General features: G+C 52.7%; 1 protein-coding gene across 1 annotated transcript; it reads left to right on the top strand.

Moving 5' to 3' along the window:
* The first annotated feature begins 938 nt into the window (after positions 1-938).
* Positions 939-12027, top strand: CUNH16orf95 (chromosome unknown C16orf95 homolog). Its single transcript, XM_004377797.1, has 9 exons — positions 939-1049; positions 4769-4909; positions 5654-5797; positions 5938-5946; positions 6183-6213; positions 7349-7559; positions 9931-10013; positions 10522-10737; positions 11972-12027. The coding sequence occupies exons 1-9, from the start codon at positions 939-941 to the stop codon at positions 12025-12027; spliced, it is 1002 nt and encodes a 333-aa protein (XP_004377854.1).
* The last annotated feature ends 7018 nt before the right edge of the window (positions 12028-19045 follow it).

Genomic DNA, 19045 nt, shown 5'->3' with positions numbered 1-19045 from the left:
CTGAGTGCCTGGAGGCCAGTGGGAGGTAGGTCTGACCCTGTCCCCCCACCCAGGCTCAGTCCTGCTGCCCTTGGTGTCCTGGACTGGGGTGGGGTGCCTGAGACCAGGGCTGGACCAGCTCACTGTGGAACTTCTCTCCCTCTGTGCCCAACATTCTGGGTTCCAGCGGAATGTTCCCCCCACACCCCAGTGTGCATGGATGTGGAGACGAGGTAAGTGGGACCCCATCTTCTAGGTAATGTTTTGGTGGTCTCGGAGAAAGCGCTAGAACATGGGCCTTGGTGTCACATGGTGGCTGTGGGACACTGGGAGAGGCACTGGGGTTGGGCCTGGCTGGCCCTGCTCCATCCATGCGTGATCGCAAGAAGAGGACGACGATCCCGTGTCCCCAGCAGGCTGCGGGAGGACCAGGTGACAGACAAGACAGGCCCAGGCTGAGGTCCTGTGGCTTGTCGGCAGGAAAACCTGTGTGATGCTGATGCTGCAGGTGGAGAGGCGGGTGGTCTGATAGGCGGTGATGCAGCCGGCGACTCCAGGAGGGACAGGTGAGAGTCGGTTGAGCGGGGTGGCGAGCAGGGTGGCACAGTGTGACGCCTGGCAGCAGGGCTGGGCACAGGCATAGGCCCACACTCCAGTGTCCTGGGACAGGAAACACCTGGCTGGCACTGGTGTGACCCTGGCCCAAACCACCAGGGATGCAGGGTGTCCAGTTCCGCTCAGTGTCTCCAGTTGCTAAGCAGCTAGTTCTGATGTGCGCTCTCCGCACGCTCACCACACACTCCGAAGCCCTTCTTCTCATCCTGTCTTCCCATTGCCCTGTGATCAGGCCCATCGTCACTGTGCATTAGGGACGAAAACGAGGCCTGGGGAAGCCGGGTGCCTGGCGAAGTGCCCACCAAGCAAAAGGCCGAGCGAAGCTGCCATAGGCTGTTACGCCGATGCTTGGGGCAGGTGGGGGCTCGATGGACCTGCCCTCCCGCCTGTTTGTCATATGCGTGGCCTGCGGGTGCCCTGGAGACCGGCAGCTGTTCCTCTGGGCTGCCGGTGCAGTGGGTGCATCATGGGGCCTTCTTCCTGGTTGGTAGTGTTCCTTCTGTGCCTGGGCATTTGGTCACCTCCAGGTTGGGCCATCACGAAGGAAGCGCTGTGGATGTCCCTGCTGTCTCTTCTGGTGGGCTCATGCACTCACTTCCCTTGGGTCCATGCCCAGCAAGGGATGACTGGGTCGCAGGGGTTTTGTGTAGGTTCTGGAGATGCTGCTGGATAGTATGCCCATGGGGCCGTGTCAGTTCACATGCCCGTGAGCCACAGGCCAAATCCTTGAGGCACTTAGTGTTGTCCGTGCTTTTAAATGTCACCATTCTTGGGAGGGGGGAGTGATGAGCTGTTCTTGACATGAGACGGCAAGACAGGTCCTGGAGGAGGGCTGAGGCTTCTTCTAGGACAAGCCTGCCTTCTCTGCCTTCTGGTCAGAATGACTTTCTAGTGGACCCGGGAGAACAGAGACAGCAAGAACTCAGGGGCACACCGAGGTGGGCAGAGATGAGGCAGCTGGAAATAGAACGCTCGACTAATGGTGAGAGTTCCTGGGTGATTCTGTTGTTAGCTGTAAAGAGACTGGTGACGGCATTACACGTGCACACACATGTGCAGACACGCACACATGCACACACACATGCACATTACATACATGAGCGCACACATGTGTGTTGCACAGGGGCTCTATCTGAACTGGTTGGCGGCTGACAGATGGGGACACTCCAAGTCTTCCCGATCCTGGAGCATAGCGTCCCCATGTTGCTGAAGAAACACATTTCTCTACAAGTCACAAATGAGCCCGCCAGTGGTGCTGCCAGATTTAGCAACTGAAAATATGGGGTGAGCAATCAAATTTGAATTTCAGATAAGCAATGAATAACGTTTAATGTAAGTATGCTCCAAATATTGTATGGGACATCAAAAAATAAAAAAACAAACCCATTGCCATTGAGTTGATTCCAGCGGCTGGTAGGTTCAAACCGCCAAATTTTCAGTTAGCAGCCAAATGCTTTAACCACTGTGCCATCAGGGTTCCTTTTGTATGGGACACGCCTGTACTGAAGAATGATTAGTGTTTGCCCAGACTTCAAATTCACCTGGGCGTCTGTGTTTTCACCGGCAACTCCACCTGGATGCTGGTTCCAGCTCTTTCTCTCTCCCCTCTAGGGCACAAGGATCCAGGGTGGGGAGCCCCGAGGACCCACAGGCCCATCCGTTGGAAGAGGTGAGGAAGTTCTCTTGGGGTCAGGGGTGGTGTGTGCAGGGGCAGGTGCCCACTCCAGCCAGGCCCAGTAAGGGGCCATTCATGGGAAGGACTCGACACCCCTCTGCTCCCCGGCTGGGCAGTCCCTATACTTTTACTCCACTGCCCCAGGCACCACTGACCTCCTTGGTCTAGTGCCCAAAGGGACTAAGGGGCCACCAGCTCAAGGTCAAATCCTAGAGGGCAGCATTTGATTGGCTCAGTGTGGACCAATCAGTTGTATGGGATGTGGGCATAGGCAGGGCCACCCAGGACAGGCTGCTGGAGCCGCCCTTGGGAGAACCAGTCCCTGAGGGCAGGGCTGGGAGGGTGAGAAGGGGGATGAGAGGGGGACAAGAGGAGTGCTGTTTCCTGGAAGGGCAGCGGTTCCTGGAAGGGGCCAGTGGCATGGGGGTTTGGGGAAATTTGAAACCACGTGTGTGACAGTGCTTGTAAACTATAAAACGTGATAGATGGAAGTTACTCTCCATTGTATTGTTGTCACCACCATGGTCATCATTATCCTATTTGGTCAGCATCTGGCACTCCCGGACATCACTGGGTTTCTCTTCAGCTCTGTAAGCATACACTCACACATAAGACACATTATAACAGGCAGTTACACCCAGGAGTCCTACAGGCCAGTATGCTGAAATCACAGCAGTGAACATCCCGAGTCCCCCTCGATCGCTCAGTTCTAGTGTACTCTACTACTACGCAGGCAGGGCTCTGGATCTTGCCTGGCAGGAACCACATTGGCATGGACATAACACAGAAAGGCAATTCTTTCATTGTTTCACGTAACTAAAAACGTCAGGGCTAGCCTGGCTTCAGGCACGGAGGTATTCAGGTGTGTGAGGGCTGTGGCTGTAGAACTGTTTCTCTCCACCTCTCAGCGTGATTTCCCTGATGGAGGCAAGGTGATCACCCATAGCTCTTGAGGTTTGTATGCTATCAGATTAGCAACCTTAACAGAAAGGAGACTTTTCTTTTCCAACAGTTCTGACACAGAGTCCCACAATCGAGTCTCTTTGGCCCTGTTTGGTCAGGACACTGTTCTGACCTAATCTCTGAGACCAGGTGGGCTTGCTGATGGACCTAACCATCTGGGCTGGGAGAGGTGGGTTCTGCCCACCTGAACTACACAGATTGGACAGGTGTGGGTTGCTGTGTGGGCAACACATTCCAATCTGCCACACCTTCGAGCGCCAGCTGGGAGCGATAGCAGTGATAATGCTATGGTAACAAGGAACCACTTACATCGCTCATAGAGAGTCCAGTTCCCAAGAACTTGGACACAGCACTGTCCGAGAAACCTTCTGTTGACTTACTGGCTGCAGACCCTGTGGGCAACCTTCTGGCAATTGGTTGGGGGAAGATTGGAAAGAGCAGCAGAGCCTGAGCAACCGCTAAATGTTCTGCTGCCCAACACAGAGCAGCTGGGCGCTTATGCTGAAAGGACCTTCACAGAGCACAGTTTTGGCAATATTTTCCTTCAGGATCCCACGTAATCTCAGGGTGTCTGCAAGGCACCCCGACTGTGGCTGGCAGCCTCTCCTCTCAGCGGGCTCTCACCATCTTGAAACACTCCCTGCCTTCCAGACAGGCCTGGCACATGCTTAGCCAGAGAGTTCTAGAAGCCAGTGGGGCCAGGCATGTGGCTCCCACCACAGCTTGGCACAGGGACCCCAGATGCTAACCTGTGAGCGTGCCTGCTTCTGACGTCACTGCCTACCCCCCGGCTCAGAGGATGACCCCTACCACTGGGGTCTCATGAGGAGACTCAGTTCCAGGGTGGCCACCCTGGACCCTAACCCTGTCCCTGCTGCCCCCGCTGCCCCCCAATTTCCGCAAAGGTCAGAACTTTCTAAGCCTTCCTGTTCTTTTCTAGGAAGAGCACGTTTCAAACCCTTGGGAAAAACCATTCGGTAAGGAAAGCCAGCCCTTGGCCACTTCGCCCTGACCTGACACCCCTGTGGGTGGTGGTGGGTGGGGGAGGGTACGAGGCCAGAAGCAGCAGCTCATGAGAGAGGCTGGGGGACCGTTGCCATGTCTGCCAAATCTCTAGGTAGACTCCCCACCACCCTCTAGGTCTTCACGACACCCCCCTTGATGCAGGAGCCCTCCTGATTGGGCACCCTGTGAGGCTTTGAGGGTCCCTCTGCAAGCTACAACACACTCCATGCAGACTGATACAACCATGAACAGGGCAGCCAGCTCCCCATAGGCCTCAAGAGCTGGTGTGTCTCCCGTTTTCAGAGGAGGACCCTGAGACTACCTTAGCTAAGGTAGCTGGGAGGGGCCGAGAATCCCAGCATGCCGGGGCTCCAGGCTGTGGCAGCCCCACCACAGTGACTGTAGTAGGCCCTGTCCTGGACACTGGCCTCCACTCTGCCCCTCCCCAAGGACGGCTTCTGCATCCAGAGCCCCTGGGCTTTCTTCCCCACGAAGCCTCATGCCCAAACCTGTCTTTTCTGGGTCTGCCAGGTGTGCCCCATCCCCAGCACTGTGCCCCGAGAGCCCATCTGCTGTGGGTGCCGGACAGGACTTGGGGGCCGCCTGCCTGTGCCCAGGGCAGAGGCCGCGCTGCCCTACTGGGTACCTCTGACACTGAGACCTCGGAAGCAGGTAGGTGGCTTGAGCTGGACATGTCTCACCAGGGGGCCAGTCACCCCTCAGAACTAGGAGAATATATGAATGACATTAGACACTTCTGAGAGATGGTTGTGTGTGTGTTTTTAAACTAGATTAAAAAAATAAACAGATTTATGGAGGTGTGGTTGTACAATAAACTGTGTATGTGTAAAGTGTACAGTTTGGTAAGTTTTGACGTGTATAATCCCCTGTGAAACCAGCACGACAATTGAGATTATATATATACCAGGACCAGTTGCCACCGAGTCAATTCCAACTCATATCTACCCTGTGTGTGCAGAGTAGAACTGTGCTCCATAGAGTTTGAATGACTGAGTTTTTGGAAGTAGATCACCAAGCCTTTCTTCTGAGGCACCTCTGGATGGACTTGAACCTCCAACCTTTCGGTTAGCAGCTGAGCACCCTCACTGTGCCACCCAGAGACTCCGCTCTTCATCTGAGGGGACAAAGTTCAATCTTTGAGCATTAAGTAAAAACACAGCAGGCCTTCTTCATAACTGGGGCTCCGAGGCTCAGAGAAGTGACCATTGTATCCAAGTGCTGCTGCGGGCGGGAGAACTGGGCTCGCGACAGAGGGCTGTGGGGGCGGGGTGGCTTGTGAGAGGCGGGATGCAGAAAGGGGACTCTCAGGCTCCTTGCCTGTGGCTGAGACTGAGGGGGGACTTGTCTGGGATGCCAGGCCGTTCCCTTCCAGCAACACCTCTTCCTCTCTGCTAGATCCAAAAGATGGCCCGGGCTTATATCCCCAGGATGTCCAAGGTCTGCCCCTGCCCATGCCACCGGTTTGGGGGCCGCCTCCCAACACCTAGAGACCAGGCGGTGATGCCCTACTGGGTGCCGCAGTACCTGAGGACCCAGAAGGTGAGAGGAGAGGCGAGAGGCTGGGCAATGAGGGACAGTGAAGGGGTGTCTGGGTGCTTCCCCCATGGTGGACACACTGGGCTCAGAGGAGGGCTGCTGACAGTGATGGCTGGGGCAACAGAGCGCAAAGGCCAGCTGAGCGCATCCTGGTGGGCCTTGGGAATGTGGGTTTGCACTCTTCTCTGACGAGGGCCACCATGTTGTTTTCTGTCTCTTATGCCACCTCTTCCCTGATCCCCTTCCCCTTCCTGCTTCTTGCTCTTTCCCCTCCTTCCCTGCCCCCTGACCTTCCTCACTTCACTCCCTCCTCCCTCCTCTTCCCCCTTGCCCTGCCTCCTGTAGTCACCAGGCTGATCATGCACACATCCTTGTCTCGCAGGGGGAGAAAAGGCAGCAGAATCTTAAAGGCCTCTCAGGTAACTCCACTTGCCTGTGGCTGTCCTGTCTCCCTGCTCCAGGAATGGGCTTCACTGGCACCAGCAGGGGGCAGGGAGGTTCTTCCATCTGCTGGGGGCTCGATACCTGGTGGATCAGCCACAGGGACTTCCCAGCCTCTCTGCTCAGCCTCTGCTTCCTTGGAAATCATTGTCAGCATTGCATGGGCTCTGCGAGGCCTCTTGACGATGATCAATCTCTTAGAACCAGAAACAGCGGGGCGAGCGAGGGTCTGGCTTTGTTCTGGAGAGGCATTCCGACCCCTAGAGCCGTGAGGGTCTGGATGGGGAGGGACACTAGGGATCATCTAGCCCAGAGGCTGGTGAACCTTTTCTATACGCAGCCGGGTGGTAAATATTTTCAGCCTGGCAGTCTCTGTTGCAGCTACTCAACTCTGCGCTTAAGAGTGTGAACGCTGCCACAGATAATCCGTAAATGAACAGGCACAGCAGTGTCCCAACAAAACTTTATTCACAAACAGACAGCAGCCAGATTTGGCCTGTGGGCTGTAGCTTGCCGACCCTGGTCTAGTTGAGTCTGAGTTTTGAGAGGAGCCGAGGCTTAGAGAGCAGAAGGAGCCTAGGGAGGCATCAGAATGAAGGTGGTTTTAGTTTTCAAATTTAGGTCGTTGGTGCATTTTGAATTGGCTTTTGTATATGGTGTGAGGCATTGTTAACTTTTTTCTGGGGAAAATTGCAAGACCTCACCAAAGTGGAGCTTGGTTTAGTAGACCCCACGCCCAGCTCCCCGTCATCAGCTACTGGCCAGGCTGGTTGCCTCCAGCTTTGCCCACTCTTTCTCCCCCTCCCTGGATTATTTTGAAGCAGATTCCACATAGACGTCGTATCATGTCATCCATAAATATTTCCGTGTACAGCTCTGAGATAGAAGGCTCTTACTAATCATAGCCACGAGCACTACCAGAGCTGAGACGATGAGACGGGCTGTTATCTCTCTTCAGTGAATGTCACTCAGTGTCCACACTCCCCTCCTCTGTGACCCTTCCTGCCAGGATGGCTGGCCCCACCCTTGGTCCCGGACACCAGGCACAATTATGAGGAGGGTCCCCGGTTTTGTGGCCCTGCCCAAGGTCCTGACTTTCCCTTCTCCATGCAGAACACCCCCTGGATTTGCACTGCTGGTACAATCGATGGCGGATCTGCTGTGACAGGCCCCTTCTCCTCAAGTGGCAGCAGCTGCAGGCCCTGCACCATGACACGCCGGCCCCGGGGAGGGCGGTCAGCCTCCCTGACCCCGTCCTTCTGCCCCTTGGCCTCAGCCTCCTGACTCTCCTCCACACTGTCCTGAGGGTCCTCGCAGCCATTCGGTGAGCTGGGGCCAGGGGGCATAGCTGGGCTGCCCAGGCGGGTCTCCACCTCCCTGAGCTGGTTCACCCCATGCACAGGGTCGTGACACTGCCCACCTCACAGGGGCTTGTGACACTCAGGTGAGGTCAGGGGCATGGAAAGACTTAGTTATACAGTTAAAGAAGGGATGAGAAATGGGAGCAGCCGCTATTATTGTTACTCTTATGTTGTTAAGGAGCCCTAGTGGCACAATGGTTAAGTGCTCGGCTGCTAACTGAAAGGTCGGTGGTTGGAACCCACCAGCTGCTCCTTGGGAGAAAGATGTGGCAGTCTGCTCCCATAAAGATTACAGCCTTGGAAACCCTATGGGGGCAGTTCTGCTCTGTCCTGTAGAGTCACTATGAGTTGGAACTGACTCGACGGCACACAACAACAACACAGTATTGTTATAATATACTTTTATTATATTTAACATAAATAATTTATTATTAAATATATTATTTGATATATTTTATTAATATTCTATAATATACTATGTTTATATTACATATTATAGTATACTATATTAATATAAGAAAATATATCAAATAATATACTCTATTTAATAATATAATTGTTTTGCTCATATATGATGCAACCCATTGTCATCAAGTCATAGGTATCTTTTTATTCCAGCAAATATATCTAGATGTGTCTGAGTGGAGTGGTGGGGAGGGGTAGGGGGTGCGGGAAAGGAGGAAGGAAGGACAGAAGGAAGGAAGGAGGGAGGGAAGGAAGGAGAGAAGGTAAGAGGGAAGGAAGAAAGGAGAGAAGGAAGGAAGGAAGTAGGTCCCCAAACTCCACGCTGAGCTGGTCTCAGGGGCATGGCTTGCTGCCCTAGCACTGTGGGAGGGCTGGGAGAGGGCACCTTCCCAACAAGGAGCTTGAGGAGCCATGATTTCCTGGAGCACTTGCCTATGTGGTCAGAACCACCACGGCCAACCTTTTCATTCAATTCCCTTTCTGGTTCTGCAGAGTGGGATTACTATTGGATTGTTGTCTTTGTTTCCCAGAAGAAGAAAGGGGGGCTCCGAGAGGCTGGGAGACTGCCCCCTGGCCCCTCACTGTGCCGTTGTCTCTTTGGGGTCATCGGTGCAGCAGGGAACTGACAACACCCCCCACCGTGGAGGCTCTGAGCTTGGTGGTGGGACCCACTCAGCGTGCTTCTCTCTGCTTCCAGCCAGTTGTTTTGGGTCTGAAGGTGGAGCCTGCAGCCGCTCTCCAGAACGGTCAATCACAATTGAGATCTTTGAGGAAAGTCGGCACATCAAGAGGACTCCGTGATGCTTACTGTTTTCTTAGATAATACAATCCATGCCCGTGATTCAATCTGAATGACTTATCACCAGGTGATAATCCGTTTCGTGGAGTCAGTGCGATTTCGCTGGGTGCATGAGGAGCACCGGCAATAAATGTTATTAGTGACACTCCACAGTGCCACTCTCTATGATAGCCTTTGGTTCCTTCCTTACAGAGGGGCTCGCTGTCCACCTCTGTGTCCCTGGGGAGGGAGGGGTATGTCTCTGAGCTTCTCTCCCTCGGCCGAAGGACAGCAGGTCCACTGGGCGAGAGCCCTGATGTGGTTTTAGCCCCTGTTTCACTGTAAGTGGCACTAAATTGTATGTGAGTTGAGTTTTTTTTTTTTTTTTTAAAAAAAGGGATGTAATTCACCTACCAAAAAATCCAGCCTTTTGAAATGTACAATTCAGTGGATTTTAGTATATTCACAAGTTTGTGCAACCATCACCCCTATATAATTTCAGAACGTTTTCATCGCCACTTCCCCCCAAAACCCCTGTAACCTTCAGCAGTCACTTATCATTCAACCAACAAACATTTCTTGGGTTTCTGCTATGTGCTGGGCTCCATGGGAGTCACTGGGGAGAGAGGGTAAGAAGACTTACTGCACCCCCAGATCACTCGTGGGCTGGTGGCGATTGTAAGACAGGTGGGAGTTGTCTCAAGGAAGGAGGGAGGGAGGGAAGGAAGGAAAGAAGGAAACCATGAGCACAGGGAGGGGTGTAGGGGGCTGTCGACAGCCCCCCGTCTGCTCGGCCTCACCATTCCTGTGTTGAGGCAAGCACCAGCAGCCCATGCCTGGGGCATCTCTGTCCCCTTGGAAGGTCTGGGTGGCTGAGCCGACTCCCAGGAGCACCTGCAGCCAGTGATGGATGGGAGGTGTGGGTAAGCCTTGCCTTCCTCCCCCTTGGATGGAGAAACTCGGGGCTGTGGCCTCTGCCATCTTCCGGCAGCCCCAGCAGGTCTGAGCCGACTGCTAAGCGTGCTGACCGCTGACCTCGTGATGTACTTTGTGATGGCCCCTCCTTTCCTGCTGACATCCCTTCCCTCCAGGTGCTCCAGCATCACCTCCCCAATAACACTCGCAATGAACCCTTGTCTCAGGCTCTGCTTCTGGGGAACCCAAGATAAGACAGGTGTGCCGGCAGTGCCAGGGAAGTTTCCTGAGGAAGGGACCTCTGAGGCCTGCAGACTGAATCCAGCTGGCCGAGCAGTGAGGGTGGGGGACCGATGTTCCAGCTAGGGGGCCACAGGTGTGTAGGCCCAGAGGTGCCTAGTCTGGTGCATGCTGGGGACATAAGAAGCTCAGGGCGGCTGGGTCATGGCTTGGGGGCAGAGAGTGACAGATGGAACAGGGCCAGGCAGTGGAAGGCCCTGGAAGGTGACTTAAATGTTATGGAGAAATCACTGTGGCTGGGGTGGGCTGAGTGGAAGGGCAGAGTGGATAGGAGACTTGCTGGGAGGCTGCTGAGAAAACCTGCCTGAGGAGGGGGTGCTGGGCTGCGGCGGTTGGCGGCTCATTTCAAGTACGTAGCTGCATCTGTCCTGGGAGGGATGTGCGGTGTGTCGGCGGCTGTGTCACTTGTCACGTTACTGCAGCGACAGTATCGCCTGTGCCGTTAGCTGAACGTGCTCTTTCCGCAGAAGTGAGCTCAGCTCTCATCTCCCTGCCTGTGTTTTCTGGACGCCTGATGCTGGAGCCACAAGAGGGCGCTGGGCAAGTCTTCATCTGGAGTGTCCGGATGGAGGAGCAGGCATCCGCCCAGCTCAGCACCCAGCTCACAGGAGGGGACAGGCATGGCCTTCATTCACTGCAGATGGGGAGCCACCTTCTCCGTGTCTGTCCATCACTTTCCCCTGGTGAGCCTGGGAAGTCTGGGACCTGAACCCCCAGAAGGTGCTGTAAGGAATTTAAGGGGTGTAGGGAAAGACGTTCCTACCGTCCGTGCCACCTCAACTTGAGGTAGGGGGCTCACAGAAACACCTTTTTGCTTCTCTTCTTCTTCCTCCCTCCCTCCCTCCCTCCTTCTTTCCCTCCCTTCCATCGTTCTTCCTCTCTCATTTCCCCTCTTCCTGTCTTCCCCCTCCCTCTGTCCCATACCATTTACTAAGCAGTTACCACGTTGTGGCGCAGTGGTTAAGAGCTACGGCTGCTAACCAAAAGGTTGGCAGTTCGAATCCACCAGGTGTTCCTTGGAAACCATATGCGGGAGTTCTACTCTGTCCTTTAGGGTCACTATGAATCAGAATTGACTTGATGGCAAAGGGTTTGTTTTTTTGGGTTTACCGCGTTGCCCAGCTCTGTCCAACAGTGCTTTCTGCCACAATGAAAATGCTCTCTGCCCTATCCAGGACGGCAGCCATGAGCCACATTTGTCCACTGAGCACTTGAAATGTCACGGATTTGACTGAGGATCAGAATTTCTAATTTAACATTTATTCATTTAAATTTCAATAGCCCCTTGTGCCTAGGGCTACTACAATGGACGAGGCAAGATGTAGCCCTTGCTGCTCAAAATGTGGCCCCTGTGTTGGCAGCAGCAGCATTGCCTAGGTGCTCATTAGAAATGCAGAACCTGGGCCCACCGACCCACAGAATCAGAATCTGCCCTGTAAGCAGGCCCCAGGGTGCCTGTGCGTGTCAGGAAGCTGGGGAGGCGGTCTGTGCTGGGGGTACAGTGGGGAGAAGGCAGCACCCTCCTGGGAGCTCCGAGCCCAGCAAGGGCTGCAAGTCGGATGGAGAGTGTGGTCAACCCCAGGAGTGGATCAGGCCATCCTGTAGCTGTGTTGTCACACCTTCTGGAGTCTCTTATTTACAAAATGAACGTTTCATGCCCTTGAGTTTGAAAAGAAGAACTAGTTTTTAATTGCAAACGCATACATGCACATGTCAAAGACTCAAAGGGCACAAGGGGGCGTAACCAGAAAGAGCAATCACCTTCCCAGCTCCTCCGGATCCTTCCAGAATGTTTTCTCACCCATTTTAATTTAAAAAGCAAATTTTTATGTGCCACTTGCCCTAAAGGTTCTTCTTTTGGGAGGCCCCGGCCCTGACTTCAGGGAAGCCTGTTGAGATCCTTTTATTTTCCCACAGAGAAGATGAGCGTGTCGGTGGATCCAGGCTGCGGCGTCTGCACGGGCGCAGGCTGAGTTGCAGTTTCGTAAGGCCCTGTTGGCCTTTATCACAACGTTGGACGTCTGTCCCCACCAGGCCTGCTGTTACATGTCTGGGGTCTGATAGCAGTTTGGCTTCATGAACAGCCATGACATCACTTGGAATTTGTACGTTGTCAGCCAACCGTGCAGTAAAAATAAATTCGCCTGAGCCTGCATTGTCTCTAAGAGCGCGTGTGGGCAGGTTGAGCTCCCTGACATGTGCCTGTCCTTGGTCCCTTCAGGACCCAGAACCCCACTCGCCACCCCTCCCCCTTTGAGACCAAATCCTTATCCATTGGCCTTGATTTGCTACAAGCATCTCGGATGTGCTGATGTGGTGTTATTTCTAAAATACTCGACAGGAGGAAGAGGACAGCAGGGTGGGTTGGGTCATATTTTCTCCAGAGATGTCACCAGAATGGAATAATATGATAATAATAATAATAAAGTTTCCAGCCTACGTATGTGTCAGGATGTGGTTGGGTGGCAGGGAGGGGAGGGGAAGAGGTTGTGTGTGGAGGGGATGCTGGGAGGGTGGGCGATCAAGGGAGGAAGAAGAGTGTGGGGGTGGTCGAAGCAGCTCACAAACTTTCTGGTTGGCCAGGCTGGCAGCCCCCAGGGCTGTTGAGGTCAGCTGGTCACTCTAGTAGGCTTCATTTCTTTTCCCACAGACCCAGACTGCCCCTGGGTTAGTGGCGTCAGGCCTGGGACCCTTTGTGAAGTGAGTAACCTGGGACTGGGTATGTCTGTCCCCCTTGCACCATGGGGGTATTAGACATCACTGGTGCCTGTGGAGGGGAGCGTTTGATGACACCCTTATATTGGTGCCAGGTATGTGAAGGTCTGGACTTTGGGTTGCAAGTAACAGAAAGGCTAACTCAAACTGGCTTAAGCCAAGCAGGAAATTTATTAGCTCATAGAACTGAAAAGTTTAGGGGTGTGATGGCTTCAGGAACAGCTTGATCCGGGGATGCAAGTGATGTCATCCGGATCCACTTTCTGCTCCCCTCCATATTACTGAAAGATGGTCGTGAGAACCTCTGGCTTACACAATAGTGCCAAGGTCAGTGGAAAGAGAGAAGCCCTCTTTTTCCATTGTTAAAGCGAGAGTCTGGAATTAGCTCAGACAGAGCCTTGATTGGCCTCACTTAGGTACATACCCATTCCTGTGCTCATCACTGTGGATGGGGCCTGTTATACTCTGACAGGCTAAGTAGGGTCACATGTCCATCCATTCCAGTTGCTTAAGAACCATCCCTAAACTTAGTGGCTTAAAGCAACAACAGCCATTTATTTAGCTCATAAATCTGCAATTTGGGCAGCAATCAGCAGAAAGGCCCCTCTCTGCTCCACACGGTGTCAGCTGGGGCGGCTCAGCTGGGCTGAGGAGCCTCTTGAAGATGGCGCACTCATGTTGGTGCTGGCTGTTGGCTGGGGGCTTGGCCAGGGCTGAGGGCAAGGGAGCTGCATTCTTTTCCATGTGTCCCTTCTCACAGGCTGTTCAGTCTTCCTCAGAGCATGGGCTGGGTTCCAAGAGTGAGTCCCCAGAGAGAGGAAGTAGAAACTGCCAGTTTCTTAAATCCTGCACCCAGAAACTGGCCCAGGAACACTTCTGCCATATTCTATCGACCAAGCTGTGTCACAGAACTCAGATTCAAGGGAGGGGGATATAGACCCTTTCTCTTGATGGGAGGACTGTCAAAGAATTTTGGGGTCACTCTTAAAACCATTAGGGGGAAGTAGTGGTTCAGTGGTAGAATTCTCACCAATGCACTTCATGTGCAGCCACCACCCACCTGTCAGTGGAGGCTTGCGTGTTGCTGTGATGCTGAACTTCTAGACTAAGACATACTAGGAAGAAAGGCCTGGCAACCAGCAACAGATCGGCATCTTCCTGCTAGAAACAATTCTCATATTTGATGAGTTTCTCTTTACTTCTTGACAAAGCAGACCCCAACCATGGCTCTAGGGATGGGCGAACTGTCTTCCCCTCCAGTGACAGCTTGGCTTGGCAACAGAACGGCAGCCTCACGATCAGCGCAGCCCCCAACACCGCCGTGTGTGGAGCAGCTGCGAGCTTTCCCCTGCCATGTGGTTAGCAAGATCAAAGAGGTTAATGGGAGCTTCATACTTGAAGGCAAAAGAGTGCTCCCCCAGCCAAGAAAAGAAACTGTTTGCAAGGAAAACAATCTTTTGGCAGAAGAATCTTCCAATAGCTGAGTCTACGGTGGATTTTGGGCTAAAACACTTGACTCCAAATGCTACTGCTCCACATTTGGCCAAGGCAAGTGAACAAGGGTCCAGGCTTTGGAAAAACAAACAGATTAGAGAATGATCCTCCAAACTACTGCAGGGTGTGACCTGCAGGCGCCTGTGTAGGACATGCGTGCTTGGGCGTCTTTAGTGGAGTTGGTTTTTTTCTTTCATTGAGCTCTTTACAATTCATACCCATTGCCATCGAGTCGATTTTGACTCATAGCAACCCTATAGGACAGAGTAGCACTGCCCCATAGCGTTTCCAAGGCTGTAATCTTTACAGAAGTAGACTGCCACATCTTTCTCCTGTGGAGTGGCTGGTGGGTTTGAACTACCAACTTTTCTGTTAGCAGCTGAGCACTTAACCACTGTGCCACCAGGGCTCCTTTTATAATTCCTATATATGTGTATGTGTGTGTGTGTGTGTGTGTGTGTGTGTATTTGTATTGCGGTAAAAATATATACCACCACCTATCTGTCAGTGTGCTGTACTGTGGTGACCTGCGTGTTGCTGTGATGTTGGAAGCTGTGCCACTGGTATTTCAAACGCCAGCAAGGTCACCCATGGTGGACAGGTTTTAGTGGAGCTTCCAGACTTAGACAGACTAGGAAGAAAGGCCTGGTGATCTACTTCTGAAAATCAGCCAATGAAAACCCTAGGGATCACAACAGAATATTGTCCAATATAGTGCTGAGCTCTGGTTGAAACGGTTAAGCGCTTGGCTGCTAACAGAAATTCGAATCCACCAGCAGCTCTGAGGGAGAAAAGACCTGGCGATCTGCTCCCATAAAGATTATAGCCTAGGAAACCCTATGGGGGAGTTCTACTCTGTCACATGGGGTTACTATGCGTTGGAATTGGCTTGACGTCACACCACAACAATATAGTGCTGGAAGACGAGCCCCTAGGTTGGAAGACACTCACAATACACAGTGGCCAAAACAATGAACTCGAGCATAGCAACTATGGTGAAGATGGCACCAGACCTGGTGGCATTTTGTTCTGTTGTACGTGGGGTTGTCATGAGTTGGAGCCGACAGGACGGCAATTAACAAAAACGACGATGACTGATGACGAGCATCTTTTCATGTGCTTGTTGGCCATTTAGGTGTTTGTTTTTTGTGACTTTGTCTAGAGCTGTCTTTCCCTCAGGTCTCAGAGATTAGGACTTGGGCTTCGTTGGGGGGCTGTCATTCTGCTGACCATACTACCATGAAGCAGCCCTCCCCGAAACCTTGACCAGCATGTCCATGCACAGGAATCTTCTGGAAAGTTCTTAAATTTTAAGCCAGAACCTCGTCCATGGCTACACCCAGCTGTGAGGGAGGCTGGGGAAGGCAGACCTTTATTTTGGCAGCACTGCCCAAATCAGCTATAAATTGGGGTTCGTGACTAAGGAGAACAGGGAGAGTGGATGTGGGAAAGACAATCAGCAATCTCTATTGCCATATACCTTGCAGTCTAATTCATCTTTACAGCAACCCAACAAGGGGGCTGGTTTATCATGCGTATTTTAGAGATGGGGAGACTGAGCCTCAGAGAGGTTAAGTAACTTGTTTAAGGTCATACAGCTGGCAAGTGGCAGCGGTAGGATTTGAACCCCGGTCTGGCTCCCGGGCCACTGTGGACTGCGATCCCACTTGTCTGGCTCATAACCCCCAAGCTGCACTGTTTTCATTTGTTTAATACCACAGCCCTGGGAGGGAGGCACTACCATGGTATTGATTCCAGATGAGGCGCCTCAAGCTCAGAGAGGGTAAGCAACTGGTTTTAAGTCACACAGCTGGTAAGAGGTGGAGCTGGGATTCAAAATGGTGTCTTCTGGCCCATAATGTGGCCATGTGGGGTCACAACTCCAAGAGGTCCTGTCTGTGAATTTTACCGCTAACACTAAATCCAATTCACACATGCTAAGCATCTAATAGCACCGTCCTGGGTGTCTCCTGGAAACCCTGGTGGCATAGTGGTTAAGTTCAGCTGTTAACCAAAAGGTCAGTAGTTCGAATCCACCAGGCTCTCCTTGGAAACCCTATGGAGCAGTTCTTCCCTGTCCTATAGGGTCACTATGAGTCGGAATTGACTCAACGGCAACAGGTTTGGGTTTTTTATTTTTTTTGGGGTTTTTGGGTGTCTCCGGGGCAACGGCCAGGGGATCTGCATCCCATAGTCACTGCCTAACGACCGCAGCACTCTTTATTGCCGTCATGGACTTTGGGCATGCAAGAATTGTCTCCGTTCGTTGACTGTTTGTTGGAGACCATCTCTCTCCACCCACTAGACTGTAATTCATGAAGTCAGGGCTCTGCACCCTGATGCATAGCAAGGAGCTTGGCACAAAGTCAGCACTCAGTAGATGTTCCAATGAATGATGAATGGATCCCAAGCTCCACCTGTGCCAGGACACATCACACTTTCATCTGTGGACATGCCCTGTTGGCTGGCCATGTCCCCAGGTGTGGCCCCGGGAGGTTGGTTCGTGTCCAGTCCAACCACTTCATTTCGTGGCTGGCAATGGGGAGACCCGGAGAAGGTGATGCCATGTCCAAAGTTACACAGCAAGCTGGTGGCAGATGCAAGACTTGAACTTGGCTCTCTGGAACCCATACAGGTCACTGTGTACTCAATAACCTTACCATGCCAGGGGCTTCCTCTCCACTCCTCCATTACAAGGTAACTCCTGAGGGCACTGGGTCCCTGAAGTCTCCTGTTACACGAATGGCAAATAAGTTTTATTTCACATGGAGCTAGCTGTGCTGCCTGGCCCTGTGGCCAAGACTCATTCTACACTCTCTGCAATCAATTAGTGATGTCTGCCACAGGCACGGCGGGGCTCAGGAGTTATAGTCATGGGTTTTTCATTATTCCCTAGCAGCTCTTGCAGGGCCTGGCACACAGTAGGTGTTTCATTAGCACTTATTGATGTTGGTGTCCACTGTTTCCTCTGGTGGGCGGCCCCTTGGAGGTTCTGGCAACCCACTGGTGCAATTGGGAACTTCCTGTTTGTACTTTGGCCATTTCCAACACAGACAGCCTGGTTTGAGGGCTCTGTTTTTACGTTAAAACAACAAACCTCAGGGTTGGTACATGGGCAGAGGAAGGTGGCGGTGATCCGGAGGATCCCAAGTCTGGCATTCCAGAATTTGGGGAATGTTGTCTCAGCACCAGCCAAGCAAGGGTATCCTTTCCAGATATACTGCATTTGGAGTGGGGGGGATTCCAGGAATCACAGCACGCCCACTCCCTGACCTAGACCGAGGCAGCATGAGCTGCTAGCTTTGCCTCGGCATCATCAGCAGTGCGAGCTTGGGAGGCTCGGGGGCTCTGGGTTCCTGGGTGCCTAGCAGGGGTCGGGCAGAATTGTCTGTAAAGGGATTCCAAATAATAGTCTCTCACCTGTGTCTGCTTCACCTGTATCAACCTCTACTCCTGCACCCGCTGCCTGTGCTCCCCCTTTTTGCTCCCACAATGCCGGCTCCTCCCTCCTTCCACACTTTCTTGGCCAGGTGACAAATGAGTACCTCCCCATCCCTTTTTCTCTCTCTCTTCATCCCTCCTCCCTTCCTCTTTCTTGCTGGCTCTCTGCCCCCCTTTCTGTCTCTCCCTGCCCATCCCTCTCTTTCCCTTTCTGTCTCCCTGCCTCCTTCTTCTCTCATGGGGAATGCTTGAGTAAAGAGGTTGCTGTATAAAAAGAGTGATGAAGGGCTGAGGTCAGGGTAAGTAACAGTAGGTACTTTAACAAATGACCTCCAAATTTAAGCAGCTTAACACAGGAAAGCTTTATTTCTTGCTCATGATTCAGTACAACAGGAGTCAGTGTGTGTGTATGTGTGTGTGTATGTGTGTGTGTGTGTGTGTGTGTGTGTGTGTGGCCAGGGTTGGGGGGTGGGGAGCAGGGACCCAGGCTCTGCTGTCAGCTGATGAGAGCAGAGAGCAGGCAGGACCACGGCGAGGATTGCTGGGGTCAGGCTTGGGAATAGCACTCCATCTCTGGACTGAGCCGCGCGGCCTCCCTAACAGTAAGGGGGGCTGCACATTGCCTAGCCGCATGCTCTGGGCCGAGGACACGGTGCACACTGTCAGTGTCACACTCAGCTGTCCAGGTCCTCTGTGCTCCTCTGAAGAGGTAAAGGCTCGCCTTCCTCTGCTCCTCTGCCTGGCCTAGGGACCTGGAGAGGCCGCCTTATCCTCGGAGATTCATCTACATGGTGCCGAGAAGCGATCCCTACGCTTCTGGCTGTACACCCCTCTCAGGAGATGTTTTCTGAGCAGACCTCAGTATAGATTTAATGTACATTATTTAATTAAGAAGGCAGCAGCTTTCCCATGTCTGCAGGCATCTGCATAGCTTCTGCTGTGAGTGGTCAGTCCAAAGCCTTTGCCTACCCCCTCCACCACACTGCATGGTTCCAGCCCAGGACAACTGGGGAGGCCAGTCAATGTATTTAAGGAAAAAAGAAAAGATAAGCAAAAATGATGTCGCTTTAACTGCAATGTCCCTGAGACACAGAAAGTCAACAGGGCATAAATGACGTCACACTCTGAATGAGTGTGTCTACGATTCGTTAACCTTTCTGAGTCAGGAAAACAACGACCAAACACTCACGTACCTCTGGTGTTTATCAGTGGACACTTTCGGGGACTGGAACCTGCTGTCTCGTGCAGGGGACCTGACTCTAGAGAACATCAAAAGACAGTAAGTGTCAGCAAGTGGCCAGGCACTCTCCCAGGAGGCGACAGGACTGCAGGAAGGCAGGG

The sequence above is a fragment of the Trichechus manatus genome, unplaced genomic scaffold (genome assembly GCF_000243295.1).
Source record: "Trichechus manatus latirostris isolate Lorelei unplaced genomic scaffold, TriManLat1.0 scaffold00053, whole genome shotgun sequence".
Taxonomy (NCBI): Eukaryota; Metazoa; Chordata; class Mammalia; order Sirenia; family Trichechidae; genus Trichechus; species Trichechus manatus.
This window is presented reverse-complemented; position numbering and strand designations above follow the sequence as displayed.